Source organism: Leptopilina boulardi, unplaced genomic scaffold (assembly GCF_019393585.1).
Source record: "Leptopilina boulardi isolate dan_hultmark-lab unplaced genomic scaffold, ZJU_Lbou_2.1 LbouV2_110, whole genome shotgun sequence".
In the NCBI taxonomy this organism is placed as follows: Eukaryota; Metazoa; Arthropoda; class Insecta; order Hymenoptera; family Figitidae; genus Leptopilina; species Leptopilina boulardi.
In genome coordinates, this window is record NW_026137653.1 from 607,194 (window position 1) to 622,834 (window position 15,641).

The 15,641-nt window shown below is 26.9% G+C and overlaps 1 protein-coding gene across 3 annotated transcripts in view; it reads right to left on the reverse strand.

Moving 5' to 3' along the window:
- Positions 1-15,641, reverse strand: part of LOC127277058 (lachesin-like) — a 218,843-nt gene that overhangs the window by 184,344 nt on the left and 18,858 nt on the right. Inside the window, exon 1 of one of the 3 annotated variants that reach the window (XM_051297875.1) lies at positions 8,176-8,687. The exons of the other annotated variants lie outside the window; for them this stretch is intronic. Within the exon in view, the coding sequence (XP_051153832.1) occupies positions 8,176-8,398 (223 nt within the window). The 5' untranslated portion in view covers positions 8,399-8,687. Of the gene's footprint in view, positions 1-8,175; positions 8,688-15,641 lie in introns of those variants that run through there. 3 annotated transcript variants of the gene reach the window in all.

Genomic DNA, 15,641 nt, shown 5'->3' on the forward strand with positions numbered 1-15,641 from the left:
CCTAGAGGACATCTTTTTGCAGCATATACTAGAGGAAAATATGCATTGAAATAAGAGGAATCCTCTTGAAACAAGAGGATTTTTTTATCGGTGTGATTTACTAATTTTGAGATAAAAAAACAAACTGAAATTACTCACAATAAAGTATAGTATGTAATTGTTGAAAATGACTCACCTGAAACAGAAAAAAAAACAATTTTTGATTAATAACCTAATAGATAAAACAATTTTTTGCTTCTGTTATTTTTAGAAAGCGTTATACAAATCATTTTTTAAAGTAGCATTTTCTATTTATGAAAAATTAGTTGAATCTTTTTTTTTTTTAATTTACATAATTTTTTATCTCGTATACTTTACATTAATTTTTCGAAATGTAAAGTCGTTTGGTGAGTTACGACCGATGATTGAATTTACCAGTTTTCACGTCAAAGATGTCACTCTCTCTCTCTCTAGAAACGGAAAGAGAAGTGAGCTTTCAAATGTAGTAGTGGAGTATAAGTGAAGGGCCGTTACTTCGACTGGTCCTGGAACAGGACCCAACTTCCTAACCGAATTGTTAACTCGAGGTTGGTGGCAAGCGCAGAAGCAAACTTGCCCGTTAACTTCTTGGCGACGATGTCACCAGAGATACAGCAAGAGAGAGAGAGAGACTTCTCAGGTGGATCAGGGAAACGAGTGGGTGGCTTGAGGGAGATTAACTAAAAAGATGGAAGCTCCGACTCCGCTGATTTAGTAAACATAATCTGAATATCTGATTGGATCTCTTGTAACATCCCTTAATGTCATTTAAGGGACAAGACAATTTTCTTTTTTTTCAAACTGAATTTTTTGTTTTATTAAATTAGTATTCAATATAATGTTTTAATATTTTACTTTCCATTTTGTTTTTCCCATTTTTTCTCCTTTTTTCCCCATCTTTTTTTTTTTTCTACTTTTACTCTTATCTTGGAAAGCGACTTTCTCTTTCTTTTTCACAAGCAAGTTCGACGCTTGAGAGAAGTTGGAATTATTTAGATTTTATAACACAATAGCCAACTTTATGAGTAGGGTCTGAGGTATACCTCCTACATTTTCTTAAGAATTTAATAACACAGCAACCCGAGGCGCAATTAATATACTTTTTTTGTCTTGTTACTTGAAGAAATTGCAAAAGGTGAATGTTTCAAAAGGAAAGAGAGATGATGCTATTTCAAGACATTACTATAAAATCATTTCATCCACAAAGCAATAATGTTTCATATATAAATATATATTAACTTAACCAAATTTATGAACTTGGAAAAAATAATTTTTAAATTACGAAACCAAATTTTAGTAAACAATAATAAATAAAAAAAGAATATATCCGACTTCAAAAAAAAAGATAATTCTTTTTAAGTTTTCTTTTATACATGTGAGGATACTCAAATATTAATAAATCTCACACCTACTTAATGTAGTTTCTCGCAACCTCAATACTGAAATAATATTTTTTTAATATTCTTCATCAGAGTTGTGCTATAAAAAAATATGATAAAGAAATGTTTATTTTTAAAATTATATTTTATTATTTACAATTGTAATACAAAAAAAATATATATTTTTTTAAAAAAATATATATATTTTTAAAAATATATATATTTTTTTAAAAATATACATATAACGAAGGGTAAAAATAATAAAGAAAAAAATAAACTACCATGAATCTTGAAAATAATTTGAAAAATCAGATATATAGCGCGCGTATATATATATATATATATATATATTGAGCTAAGAGAGAAAATTAACGACAAGGGGGATTTTTCTCATTGGAAACGCGTTTCTGTGTGGAACTTGAAATTGAATAGATTTTCTTTCACCGTCGGAATCTGATAAATTCTGATTGAATCACTAAATTGGAAAATAAGTCGAAGACGAGTCGAAAAGTTTCTATTAATGAACATCTGTCTTTTTATTTTTATTAAAATTATCTTATTTTCGGTGGACATAACGTACAAATTTTATTCATTAATATTGAAATATTTCCTTTCAAGAAATTTTAAACAAATAAAAAATTTTAATTATAACGAAAAAATATATAATATAAAATATTGAAATTTTTTTTTTTTTCAAAAAATGTAAAAAGTTTTTTGAAGAATATATATATATATATAGGTTTCAAGCCCTATATATGTAATTCTTAAAAGGGTGTGAGAAACGTGACACCACACCCGAGGGATTCTCACTTCATGCATTTTATATTTCGTTCGACTTTGATTCTTATATGGGTCTATATATACGAGCGACCCTCTTTAATCTTTGATCAAAAATTATCTTTGATCATCGTCTGGTCATTGGATACGCCTCATTTTTATTTTCTTTCTTTTGCGCGAGATTCTGCCACCGTTTCATCCACGTGACTTGGCTTTTTGTGTATGAGTACCACTTGGGACGTTTCGCCTTTATCTTATACTATATATATATATATATATATATATATATATATATATATATATACTATACACCCTGTACGAACTCGACAATTCGATAAGTTTAATGAACGAAAAGCCCTCTGCTCTCCCGAGAGAAAGGGTGATTTTCCTCTTTCTTCCGACGACAGCTTTCAACTTTTAAGTATGTTTCACACTTCCAGAGACTTTCTTCCCGACTTTTAGGCTTATCGAATTCTTAAATTCAATTTCAAGTGGGAAATTTCTCGTATATGTCAAATTTACTTTCTTTCACTGTCGAAAAAAAAAAAAATGCAAAAATAAATTGATTAGGAAAATTTTGAAAAAACGTTTCTTCGAAAAATCAAAATAGAATTTTTAGGTTAGAATTATTTTGCTTTAACAAGTATACCAACCTTGTAGCGCAAAATTGTAAATAATGGCGGCAAATTTAAAAATTGTTTCTAAAAATTATATTAATAAAGTATAAAATTTAATTTACTCTGAAAAAAATTTAGTTTTTCCTTTTTATGAATATATGAATAGGACAATATATATGTTCTATATTCTTTTAATTTAATTTTACAACAAATTAATTTGCTCTTCGACTTTTGTCATTTACAGTGTAACAAATACGAGTTTCACATATTTTACGTGTGTACAAAGAAAATTGACATTCCTCACAGTAACTCAATAAGCTTGTACGTGGAAGTACTTTTCTATTTTTACCAAAGAGCTTTCGACTTCAAAAGTCCTCCGATACTGCTTTTCTGCACAGTGAAAAGAATTCCCGTCAAAGTATATTTCACAATAAGTTGCTTGGCCGCAATCCTTATATATTTATATATATATATTTAAGAATAACAATTATTATATTGTTAAAAAAAATTTGTAAGTCCAATATCAAAATTTGATATTTAGTAATTCTTTTTTCGAATTTGAAGGAATTCTATATATATATATAAAAAGGAGTCGACTTTTCGTCACGGTTGAACCGTTACACCCTCGGGGGTTTTAATACATAGACGCGCAGCATTAGATTTAACGCGACGCTTACTACTGTCGCTATACCTAATTAGAGGGTTGCGCGGACGAAACAGATGGCACCCCTCAGGCTACACCAGATAATGTCCCCCATGAAGAGGGTTCGTGTGGTACAGAAGATACTTATGGTAGAAAAGCATAGGGGGAGAGGGGGGTTAATATGCACAAAATGTCGCGAATCTACCCGCTATCGAAGAAGTCTAATAATAATAATTTATAGATAACGAATAAACGTTTATACAATATATATTCTTGGATATAGTAAAAAAAAAATTTTATGTTTCGCTAAAATAGCGAAAGTTTTTGTTATTCTAAAGAAATATATCGCTGTTCCAAATAAATAAATAGAAGAAGAAAAGAGAAGAAAAAACAATGAAGAAAAATACAATCAAAAGAAGAGAAGAAAAATTCTTAAAAGAGGGTAAAAACATCGTAGAAAACAACAACTAAATGGTTTTGATTCTCGTTCTTGATCCGATCAGATAACTCTGAGACAATGAACCAAGCCTCATATTATTCTGGATATATTGCCCATTGAAGATTGCACACTTAGACAATATCGTATATATAAGAGGTCAATGACACTAAAAAGAACCAATAAAAACTAATCTTCATCGACTTTTTGGAAAATTGCCCTTTTAAAATCAAAAATCGAGATTACAATTTTTCAACTTATTTTTGAATTTTTAAATGCGTGTAAAAATTTTTCCTTTATAGAAAAATATGTATGTTATACTAAGGTCACTTGTTCATTTTCCGATTTTCCCTTTCCCCTTTGCCAGATTAAATCCCCTAAGGGAATCTCCCCTTATGTTGCAAGGCAGTTACCCCAACGGGGATTTAGGTACATATATACGCGGATATATAATATGTACTTTCATCCTTCGCTTAACATATAAAAGAATAATTGTAATAAAGTAATGAAATACAGAAAAATAAATCCTTTCTTTCTGTACCTTGATGGAAAAAAAAATTGTATTAATAATAATTATTATTTAAAAAAATTATTATTATTAAAAAATATTTAGAGAAAAAAGAGCGAATAAAAACAATTATACACTTAATAAAAGTAACTTGAGAAATAAAAAAAAAAAAAAAGGAATTAAATCTCCCAATTAAAAGTTTTCTCCTTTCCCCACAAATCACGATACAAATCTTAAAATTTTCTAACTTGCGCGTTGCGAACCAAGTTTTCTCTAGAATTTCAAGTTTATTCTTTCCTTTCTTATCCTTAAAGAAATGAATATTCACCAAAGAACGCGGTGCTATTATCCTTGGTTTATCGACGTCGGAAGTAAACGCGCGAAACTTAAAAGTGTCAAGTCACGCCTTCAACCCCTCGACGGAAAATATTTTTTAACCACGTTATCCCTGATACATCCAAAGTAGCAGCTTCACCTCAACATTGTGTATTAAAAGACAATTCATTTACATATACATATTTTTATATTTTTTTTTTTTCACCTAAAAAAGGAAAACCACTTCATAAATTATTTATATGTGAATGAGAGACTAAATTCCTATATAGAGATTATAACCAAAATCGCTCAACATCTGTTTCAAAATAATATTTAGTTTGTTTTATAATGAAAAAAATAATTTTATTGTCCAAATGAAAAATGCAAGCAAGCCTTTGTTAACGAAGCAAATAAAAAGACGCGCCTTGAAAACGATCATTTTGTGGAGAGCTAACAATGTCATACTTGAATGTAAATTGAAAAACGATCTAACGATTATATAATTGAATTGAATTATATTCTGATAATAAATATTGCAAACCTATATATAACTATAATTTATCCCTGAAATTCTGAATTAAAAAACAAATTTTTTTTTCTTCTCTAAATATTTTCAAAAAAAATTCTGTTAATTCTTTTTATAGAACCAATGTTTCTTTCATATAGTCAATCTGAATTTTTTTTTGCTTACCCATGCATAACTTTTTTTTTACATAATTGAATATTTTGAAATATTTTATCATGCAGTAAAATTTTCAATATCAAATTCTATTTAGCTTTTATAATAAAAAAAAACCCTATTAAAAAAATAAAAATTATGATATAATTAAAAAAATACATAATGATAATAATGATTTTTAACAATGTATAATTTTGATATCGAAAAAATTATATCTTTAAAAAAATATTTTTTTAAATTATATTTTAAAAAATTATATTTTGTAAAATTATATTTTGAAAAATTATATTTTGTAAAATTATATTTTGTAAAATTATATTTTGAAAAATTATATTTTAAAAAATTATATTTAAAAAAAAAATTCCCATATAACCAAATAAAAACTATAAATCAAGCACGTGTATTATATATTAAACAGAACAGATATCGAAAACGTAATTGTTCGAAATAGCCGCATTCTGGTTTATCGAAAAGCTATTACAACCATTATTACCACACTAAAACTACATACCTTTTCATTCATTGATCTAATGATACAAACGTAATAACTTTCATAGTTTACTAAAATTACAAAATTTGGTGAAAGTAACATTTTGATAAAAAAAAAAAAAATTCATTTTTCTTCCTAATAAAAATAAACTAATGAAAACATTTCAATTTTACTAAATCATTATATTAATAATTATATCTTAAGGGAGATAAAGTGTAATTAATAGTGAAATAAAAAAGAAATAGTTTAATGAATTACAAAAAATCAGATTAGAATTTCAACATGATCCGATAATCGGATAGTGTTAAACTAACCGTGAAAGGTTGTCACACTGCATAAGGGCGAAACTCATTTGCATATCAATTAATCGCGCGATTTTAAAGTGGCACGTGACCGTGTGAACAAGTGAACGAATGGCTTGTAATATATATATATATAGATCGACAACACGAAAGTATTTTTTTTTTTTTACAAATTTTTTTTATGTGCGAATTATCGGAGGAAAAAAAATACTTTATAAAACAAAAAAAATAGATATAAAACCGCAAATGCGTTCAAAAGTTTACAGTCCATTTACAGAATTATACCAATCTCACTCGACAGATGGTCAATCCTAAAGTTTATCACGATCAATGGGATAAATTGTCCCATATATTTCTCGGCGGTTGGAACATGTACACTATATAGGCGCGCAATGACGATTTAACGCGCGTTCTCTGGATCTAAATTAGTAGAATGTTTACTGTTTTAATTACATTATAGTACAATTACAAACAAATGAGTTGTACACACACTAAAAGAATTTCATTCAATAATATTTTAATTTTTCATTTTTCTCTTATTTTTTCAGAAATTTACAAAATTCAATTAAAATAGAAAAATGATTATTTAAATTAAATTTAATGCGATTGTTACTCAGTAAATTAATAAATAAATATATCTAATAAATTATTACTTGAATAATAAATTATTAAATATTATTAAAAAATTAAAATATTATTAAAAATTATTAAATAAATAAATATTTAAAAATTATTAAATAAATATATCTAACAAATTGTTAAATAAATATTTAATAAATTAGATTTGAAATTTCTCGTTCAATTTATAAATTTTAGATTCTCCGTGATTATTAATTATATGTTAATAAACGTGTTTTCCCTCTCTCTGGTTTAGAAAATTTAATTAATAATTACGTTAACCTAATTTAAATTTCAAAAATAATACAAAATTTCATGTGTATGTACAATTTTAGCAAAAGAGAAAAGCAAGCAAAAAAAGAATAACATGTGGTTTAAAAAAAGAAAGTGAGAAGGGCGATTTTCGAGGGGGATTAAAGAGAGAGAAAAGTGGAAAGAGTAAATTCCAAAATACACTACTGCTCTGCTATATATATATATATATACCTATATGTATATGTATTCTGCAAACTCGGAAATAGCGCGCGTCACACACGATTCGCCAATTAACCGCTTAACGCTGCACAAATTATTTTAAAGCAAAATGATAAACGCACATGCAGGAAACGTTATTCTCTCTCTATTTATACAAATTATCAGAAAATTATTAATGAGAAAATGGAAGTTTAACAATTTTCCTTTGTTTCAAAATTTCAAAATATAATTTATAAATTACAGTCAATAATACATATTCTATTGTTTCATATCTTTCCAATAAACTGAATAGAACCAAAAAAAAAATAAATCACTAAATTATCATTTAAAATTACAATTCGATATAGTAATAAAAAAATATTTTTTTGCTCTTCAAATCATAGAAATATTTCAAGACTTAAAAACAGTTTTAAAGAATTATTTTATATAAGTCGCGGTGGAAAATGAAATTTTTTTTTTTTTTATCGGATATAATTTGAAGATGTTACCAGCGTATAATCTCTAATATGAAATGATATTATTCTGATCAGTATGATAACATATAGTAATGGCAGATGGTGTCTCTCTGGTATTATAGCGATAAAATTGAGGTTATAGGTTTGCCTGGATTCTAAACTACGATTTAGTGAAAACGACCAAAGTGTGACCCGACTTCATATTCGGTATATCCGCATTTTTTTTTTTTTCGTAAAAAAATGTTTTTTTCCAACCCTCTTTGTAAAGTTTTATAACTTATATATAGAATCATTTTAAAGAAGAGACCGTGTGTAATCTAACTTTAGCTTTTCTCACAGCTAAGGGAAAAAATTGAGAAAATTTTTTACCATGGGATAGCAAAAAAGAAAACTAATTTTTTTTTCGAACAGTAAATAAAATTTACATTTTTTCAAAAAAAGAAAATTTATAGTAAAATATTTACCAGTTGTAAAAGCAGCTGTTGACCTACCGCCCTGTAGCAATATCCACATGGCAAAAATGACAGTAGACATTCTTGAAAGATTTTTGTTCATACCCCTTCCTCTCATCCTCCCCACGAATCCTGATTTTAAATGAACATTCGAACATTCACACAATGAATTTTTTTCACCATCAGTCACACACTTATTGTAATTAATTTTTTCCCCAAAAAAATTAATTCTCATCAATTTATCAAATTTTCTCTCAAGGAATACAAAATTCCATTGTCTATATGCTCGAAATAATTTTTCAAAACATTAACATCACATATTCTTGATTAGAATTTTATAGAAAATTATGTCCATTCTGATAAGATTTTAATTTAGAAAAAATAATCCATGAAAAAAAAATTTACATTTTTTTTTTTAATTTGGGAAAATATTTGAATTTTTTTGTTAAATCGCGGACTATTTTTTTTTTTTGAGAATCGAGAAGCACTCGTAACCGCTCAATGGAAACGCTCGGCGTCGACTGATTTCATCCCCCGAGAAATTCGCTACTTGGACATCGTGTTCGGAGCACGGCGCATCTCCACACACAACACTCCCCCCCCTTCCCCCAGGCAGAAATCTCACCCTGTGGAGAACAGGCCAATCGCTATTTAGGAATGTACCGCCCATCATGTTGAGAGGGCGGTGCTTCCGAATTAAGATTTTCGACATCTTCTTCTTCTTCTTCTGCAAAGTCGGACGACTCGCAGCCTCCGAAGGCTATATACGAGAGAGAGTGGCTAATTCCAATCTTGCCACTGTTTAACTTTCTTGTAGGGCAGTGACGAGTTGCCAACCTAGGAACTTCTCTCTCTCTCTCTCTCTCTCTCTCTCTCACTCGTTTTCTACTCCTTAGGGAAACCGATGTGGCATCGGCAGGTCCACCCTTCCTATGCCCCAGGCTCTACCGTTTCCGGTTCTTTTTCGTGCGGTGGCACGTCCTCCAGAGAGGATCCTTAACGGACTACTCGTGTGGAATTCAATTATCATTGCTAATTTGATAAATTTCTTATGTTCTCTTGCGCGCAGAGTACCAGATTTTTACCGCAAATATGTTCAACGGTGTCCAGTATAGAAAGAGAGGAAAAAAAAGACGAGTCTACCGAGGTGGAATTTTAAAAAAGATAGCAAGAGAGGGGGAAAACTAAGAGTTTTTAGTTTAACTTTTATTCAATTTCAGTCTGGAAATTGAACACTTTGTTGAATTATGAAGAACTTTTCTAAAAAAGACCAAAAAAAAAAAAAAAAGAAGGAAAGATAAAACTTTCTTGGAATATTTCAGTTTTTCTAAGTGTTCTTTTTAACTATATAGTCTTTTCTCTATAAAATTTTATGAATCCTGAGTATACGAATTGTCAATTAAATTATTCCATTTCATTCCTTCAATAAGGCTATTGTCATCTAAGAAATAATATATAATTTCAAAAAAAAATTTGAATAAATAATCGCCAATAAATATTTACTTGAACCAAATACCTATGAGACAATTAAATTTTAAATACAGAAATTATTGGTTAAATACAATTTACTGAATTCAAATAAAATTTGGTACAAAAAAAAAATTTTTATCTACAGCAGCGAAATATTTTATTAGAATAAAAAAAAATGTCTTTAATTCTACAGAATTAACAATTTGTTCCTACTTTCTATACCAAGCAAACGAAACAATCATAAAAACGCTAAAAAAAAATTTTAAACAGATGCTTAAAATTTTTCATAAAATATTTTGCGGATTTTTCACAAAGCAGAAAATGAGAGAAAAAAATCATGTTTTTTTGTTTAAAGTTTTTTTTTACAAAATTAAAGAAAGAAAACGATTTTTTTTTTGTACATGTGAAACGATATTTTATAATTTTAATATACCGTGGATGTCCCAGTTACCGTCCACCTAAGACCTAGTTTCCGTCCAGTTTAATTTTCAAAATAACATTTATAAAAAAATTATTTTCTTTTATTTGTTTACTTAAACTAATAAGTCGATTGCGTGCCAAAAGGAATAAATTATTGTTAAAAAATAATTTAAATTACTATACGAGATATTTGTAAAATGGACGGAAACTGGGACATGGACGGTAACTGGTACATCCACGGTACCTATAATTAAATGCATTCATAGAAAATTATATAAGGTATTAAAATAAGCAGCAACGCGCTTATTATTTTAATCCAATTTTGCTTATTTTAATAACAAAAAGGATTAAAATAATAAGCGTTGCAGTTTATTTTAATGCCTTTTAATTTTCTGTGTTATAGACATACTAAGAATACAATTACAATCGATTCAATTAAAGGTGGGTCACACAGCAAATATTAATACCTAGTCGTTATCCAAGGGTATATCCAAGAGGTATATCTTTATCCAAGGTAATAATTATCTCATAAGATTACAAGACATTAACGTTAATTATACGATATTCGATTATTAATTTGATGATTTAATATTAAATAATTCTATTTTAAAAATAACCTCGAAAAACAATTTTAACATTAAATAGATTAAAATTCTATTTTTTTTAAAAAGATTTCAAGTTTAACATTAAAAATTTATTTATCTCTTTCTAATTATAGAACTTTATATAGAGTGACTTTTTTTTAAATATTTAAGAACTAGGAAACATTTTTTCTAACAAAATCTCTATAAAATAATGTGGAATTAATAAATACTTATTAAATAATAATAATAATAATATTATTATTATTAATAATTATAATATACTTAATAATTAATAAGTACTTGCAATTAATTAATTTATTTAAATATATACCTAAAAAATCAATTTCAGAACCCAAACATAAAAATATGTTTGCAGAAAACACATTTAGAGGAATAGAAATAAAACGAAAAAACCCTTTTGATAAGATGTTCATACAGTTTTGAAAGTTTAAAAACTTATATTTTTCATTGATAACAAGAATGATTATCATTTTCAGTTAAAATAGTTTCTTTTATGAAAATAGTCCATATATATAGTATTGAATGTTCCGCAATTATTTTTATCCAAAAAAATTTCCCACAACTTATATTGTCATGACTATAATCTCAAGAAATATACACTTGTTTACGAAAAACTTTTATGGATAGAAATTAGCCCTGCACGCTAGACTGCCAGTTTAGATAAGAATCTCTTCGATGGATCTCGACGCGTAATGAAACTCGTATAAAAATCCCCCGCGTGCAGAAAACGCCTTTGTGTGCAAGAAAATATTTTCTCAATCTTTCCAAATGAATTCCAACACAAAACCAAAAAAAAAAAAAAAAAAACTATATTTATTGAAATCAAAAAAAAAAAAAATTTCAAAAAAGAACGAATGATAATAATTCTCATGCGATAAAAAAAAGGAAAAATAGAAGTAATTTTTATTTAAAAGTTCATACCCAGGTAGAAAAATTAACATTACTAACGTTACTAATATTACTAACGATACTAATGTTACTAATGTTACTAACGTTAGTACCTATAAAAAAATTACGAAACTGTTTCTAAATTGTATTTTTGCAGAAACTTGTCGAAAATCGACCACCAGGAAGTATTTAATGTTCTTACCCGCACTTTTTATAATTTTCATTTCTATTATCACTTCCACTTTTTTATTTTCATTACCGTTTCCACTTTCACTTTTTCTAATTCTCATTCGCACTTCCACTTTCACTTCCACTTCCATTTTCTAATTCTCATTCGCACTTCCACTTTCACTTCCACTTCCATTTTCTAATTCTCATTCGCACTTCCACTTTCACTTCCACTTTCACTTTTTTATTTTCATTACCACTTCCACTTTTTCTAATTTTTATTCCCACTTATACTCCCATTTTTTCCACTTCTAATTTTCATTAGCTGTTGACATTTCGACTAAAACTCTTTCTAGTTTCCATTTACACAACCATTTCCACTTTTTTTAATTACAATGGATGGAAATTAAAAAAAGTGAAAGTGGTAATGGAAATTTAAAAAATAGGAATGGAAGTGGGAGTGAAAATATAAAAAAGTTGTAATGAAAATAAAAAAGTGGAAGATGAAATTGGAGTGAAAATTGGAACAAGTGGAAGTGAAAGTGGGAATGAGAATTAGAAAAAGTGGTAGTGGCAATGAATATAAAAAACTGGAAGTGTAAATAGGAATGGGAATGAAAATTAGAAAAAGTGGAAGTGGCAATGAATATAAAAAAGTGGAAGTGAAAATGAGAATGAAAATTGGAACAAGTGGAAGTGAAAGTAGTAATAGGAAAGTAGTGGCAAAGTTTCCGTGAAAATATATTTTAGAAACTCTTAATTTTTTTATAGGTATTACTAACGTTAGTAACATTAGTAACGTTAGTAACGTTAATTTTTTCACCTGGGATATTATATTTTTTATGAAAAATTTATTTTATATATTCAAACTAATATAAAAATCGAAGAGCAATTTATATATCTACTTAAATTATATTGAATTTTCGAAAATAGAATAAAAAATTGGAAAAGTTAACGACATAATTTATATAGCATCAGAATTAAGGAAGTATATATAGAATTAAAGTCCATTTACACATAATAAATTTGAAGCAACTTTAGTATATAATTGAAAAGCAATTTCCTTTTCGATAAGAATAAATTTCAATATACATAATATATGGAGAATTGGAATGAACATATATACAATTTGTTGTGACAATATTATTGATCTTATTCAAACATTTTCGTCTTCTATTTTAAAGTCAAAACTTCTAAACGACATCACAGAGAGTGGCTTAAAGTCTATACTATATCTATTAACAAGTCAGTATAGCAATGAATTCAATTGCACAAGGAACTATTCAAACGATGAAACAATTGGAATGTAATTGCGTTCGTATTCAGTACCAATTCATTTTGTGGCTCACTTCTCTCTGTTTTATTGTCTTTAGAAAATCTTTGTTAAACTTTTAAACTTTTCATGCTAATGAGAAAAAAAACAAAATTTATATTTAGAAGATTTATTTTCACCAGTATATTTTTTTAATTAATGAAATTTTTCTAAATTTTTATATATAAAAAAATTATTAATAATGTTTCAAATAGAAAATAATGTATAAAAATATCATAAATAACAAAAGTTTGTTAAATTTAATGCTTCTTTTTTTTTCTCTTGCCCTAAGCCATTCGTTCACGAAAAGTTTTACAGCCGTAATTGTGGATTTACATTCGAGACATATTTCCCCTGTATGATTAACGAGAGTCGCTCTCCCTCGAGAAGTAAAACTCCAAAAACTAAGATTATATAAAAGGAATTATTTAAATGCATTTAAACTCTTAAACGCATATTTATGTAATGAGATGCCTCCAGGGCTTTCAAAAATGGAAAAGGTGCTCTAAAACTTCAAACTTCTTTGGAATTAGATTCCAAATCCCTGTTTAAATCCTATTGATACAGAATATCTACGATTAATAAGTTTTCAAAATAAAAAAAAAAAATTTCTTTTTTTTTTAATGAAAAAAGCATCATGTCAATTTGATATCTAATTAATTGAGAATTTCTAATCTAGTTATATGAAGTTAAAACCCTTTATTTTATCTCATATATATATAAGCTATATATGGATATCTGAAACTTGATACTTGAAGAGTAGTAAATTGTTTGAGATGTTTTGAACAGCACGTGCGAGTAACAGGGAGGGCAATGGGCCAATTTAGCACAAGGGAAACTTGTATAAAGACGTCAGATCACGATTCAGAGCGTATACAGCCATCCTGCCTTCGCTTGATTAATGAACGAAAACTTTCAATCGATTCGATTAAACCATACTAAACAAACGAGGGGGTTACCGATAAATATGTGATAGTGATAGCAACTATGTATAAATGTCGATCCCAACACACAATTCATTAATCATATTTAAAATATTCTCAAATCGTTTATTTCTCTATTGTACAAAGAAACTAAAAAATTTTCGAAAAAATAAATTAATTAAAATCCTAATAATAATAATATGAATTCAAATATATAAATAAAAATACTAATACAGAACAAAAATTTGATTTCAAAGTTTTACGTATATACATTTCGTAAAAGTTATTATATGAAATAAGTTTTGCGAGCGCAAATAATATATTTAAAAAAAAATTTCTTAAACTGATATCAAAAAATTGACTCTATAAAATTCCCATGTGTAACTACGACATGAATTTTTCATGAAATATAATACCTTTTTTTTTTGTTAAAGAAGTATATATAGAAAATTTCACACATAAACTCAATCAGAACTTTTGACAATATGTAAACTAAATCATAAAAGTTTTAAAGATTATACTTTAAAATTTTCAATAAAAGTTTATATACATTTATACCTAAATATAATATCAAGAATTTTATTGTAAACTTTTTGGCAAATAAAATTAATTTTTCTTAAATTTTTTGAAGTAAAAAAAACATGAAATAGAAAAAAAATATATAATCAAAATCATTTTTACGATACTTCTAAAGTAAATCCTAATTCGTTAGGAATTTTTTAACTTTTGATTCGAAAATAGTAAAAAAAAATACTAGTAGCGGAGTAAACTTTACTATTTTAGGAGTAATTTTTCACTATTTATTAAACAATTATTAAACAATTCACTATTAAACAAAAATAAAATAATGTTTACTACTTTCGAAGTGACTTCTAAACTTTACGAAACTTGTGTCAACTTTTACTCCGAAAATAGTAAAAATTATTATATTTCCGGAGTAAATTTTACTAGTCTAGGAGTAATTTTTCACTATTTCCACCAAAGAAAATTAAAAGGCATTAAAATAAGCTGCAACGCTTATTATTTTAATCCAATTTTGCTTATTTTAATACTCTCTAAATCTGAATTAGTAAAAATGTTTACTAATTTAAATTAGTGACTCACTTTTTGCTTTAGATTTAGTTAAATTTTACTAATAATTAGTAAAATTTTACTAATTGAGAAGCAAAAAGTAAGTCACTAATTCAAATTAGTAAACTTTTTTACTAATTCAGATTTAGAGAGTACCAAAATGGATTAAAATAAGCAAAATTGGATTAAAATAATAAGCGTTGCAGCTTATTTTAATGCCTTTTAATTTTCTGTGGCTCTCTAAATCTGAATTAGTAAAAATGTTTACTAATTTGAATTAGTAACTCACTTTTTGCTTCTAAATTAGTAAAATTTTACTAATTGTTAGTAAAAGTTACTAATAATTAGTAGAATTTTACTAATTGAGAAGCTATTATATATACTAATATTATATATACTAATTGTTAGTAAAAGTTACTAATAATTAGTAGAATTTTACTAATTGAGAAGCAAAAAGTGAGTCACTAATTCAAATTAGTAAACATTTTTACTAATTCAGATTTTGAAAGCAGAGCAAAAATTTTTAGAGATGTTCAAAAGTTTAAAAAATTTTAGGCTTTCCGTAAGTAATAAAATATTTTTTCCATGTACACTGAGAAAAAAGGTTTGAGCTGACAACCA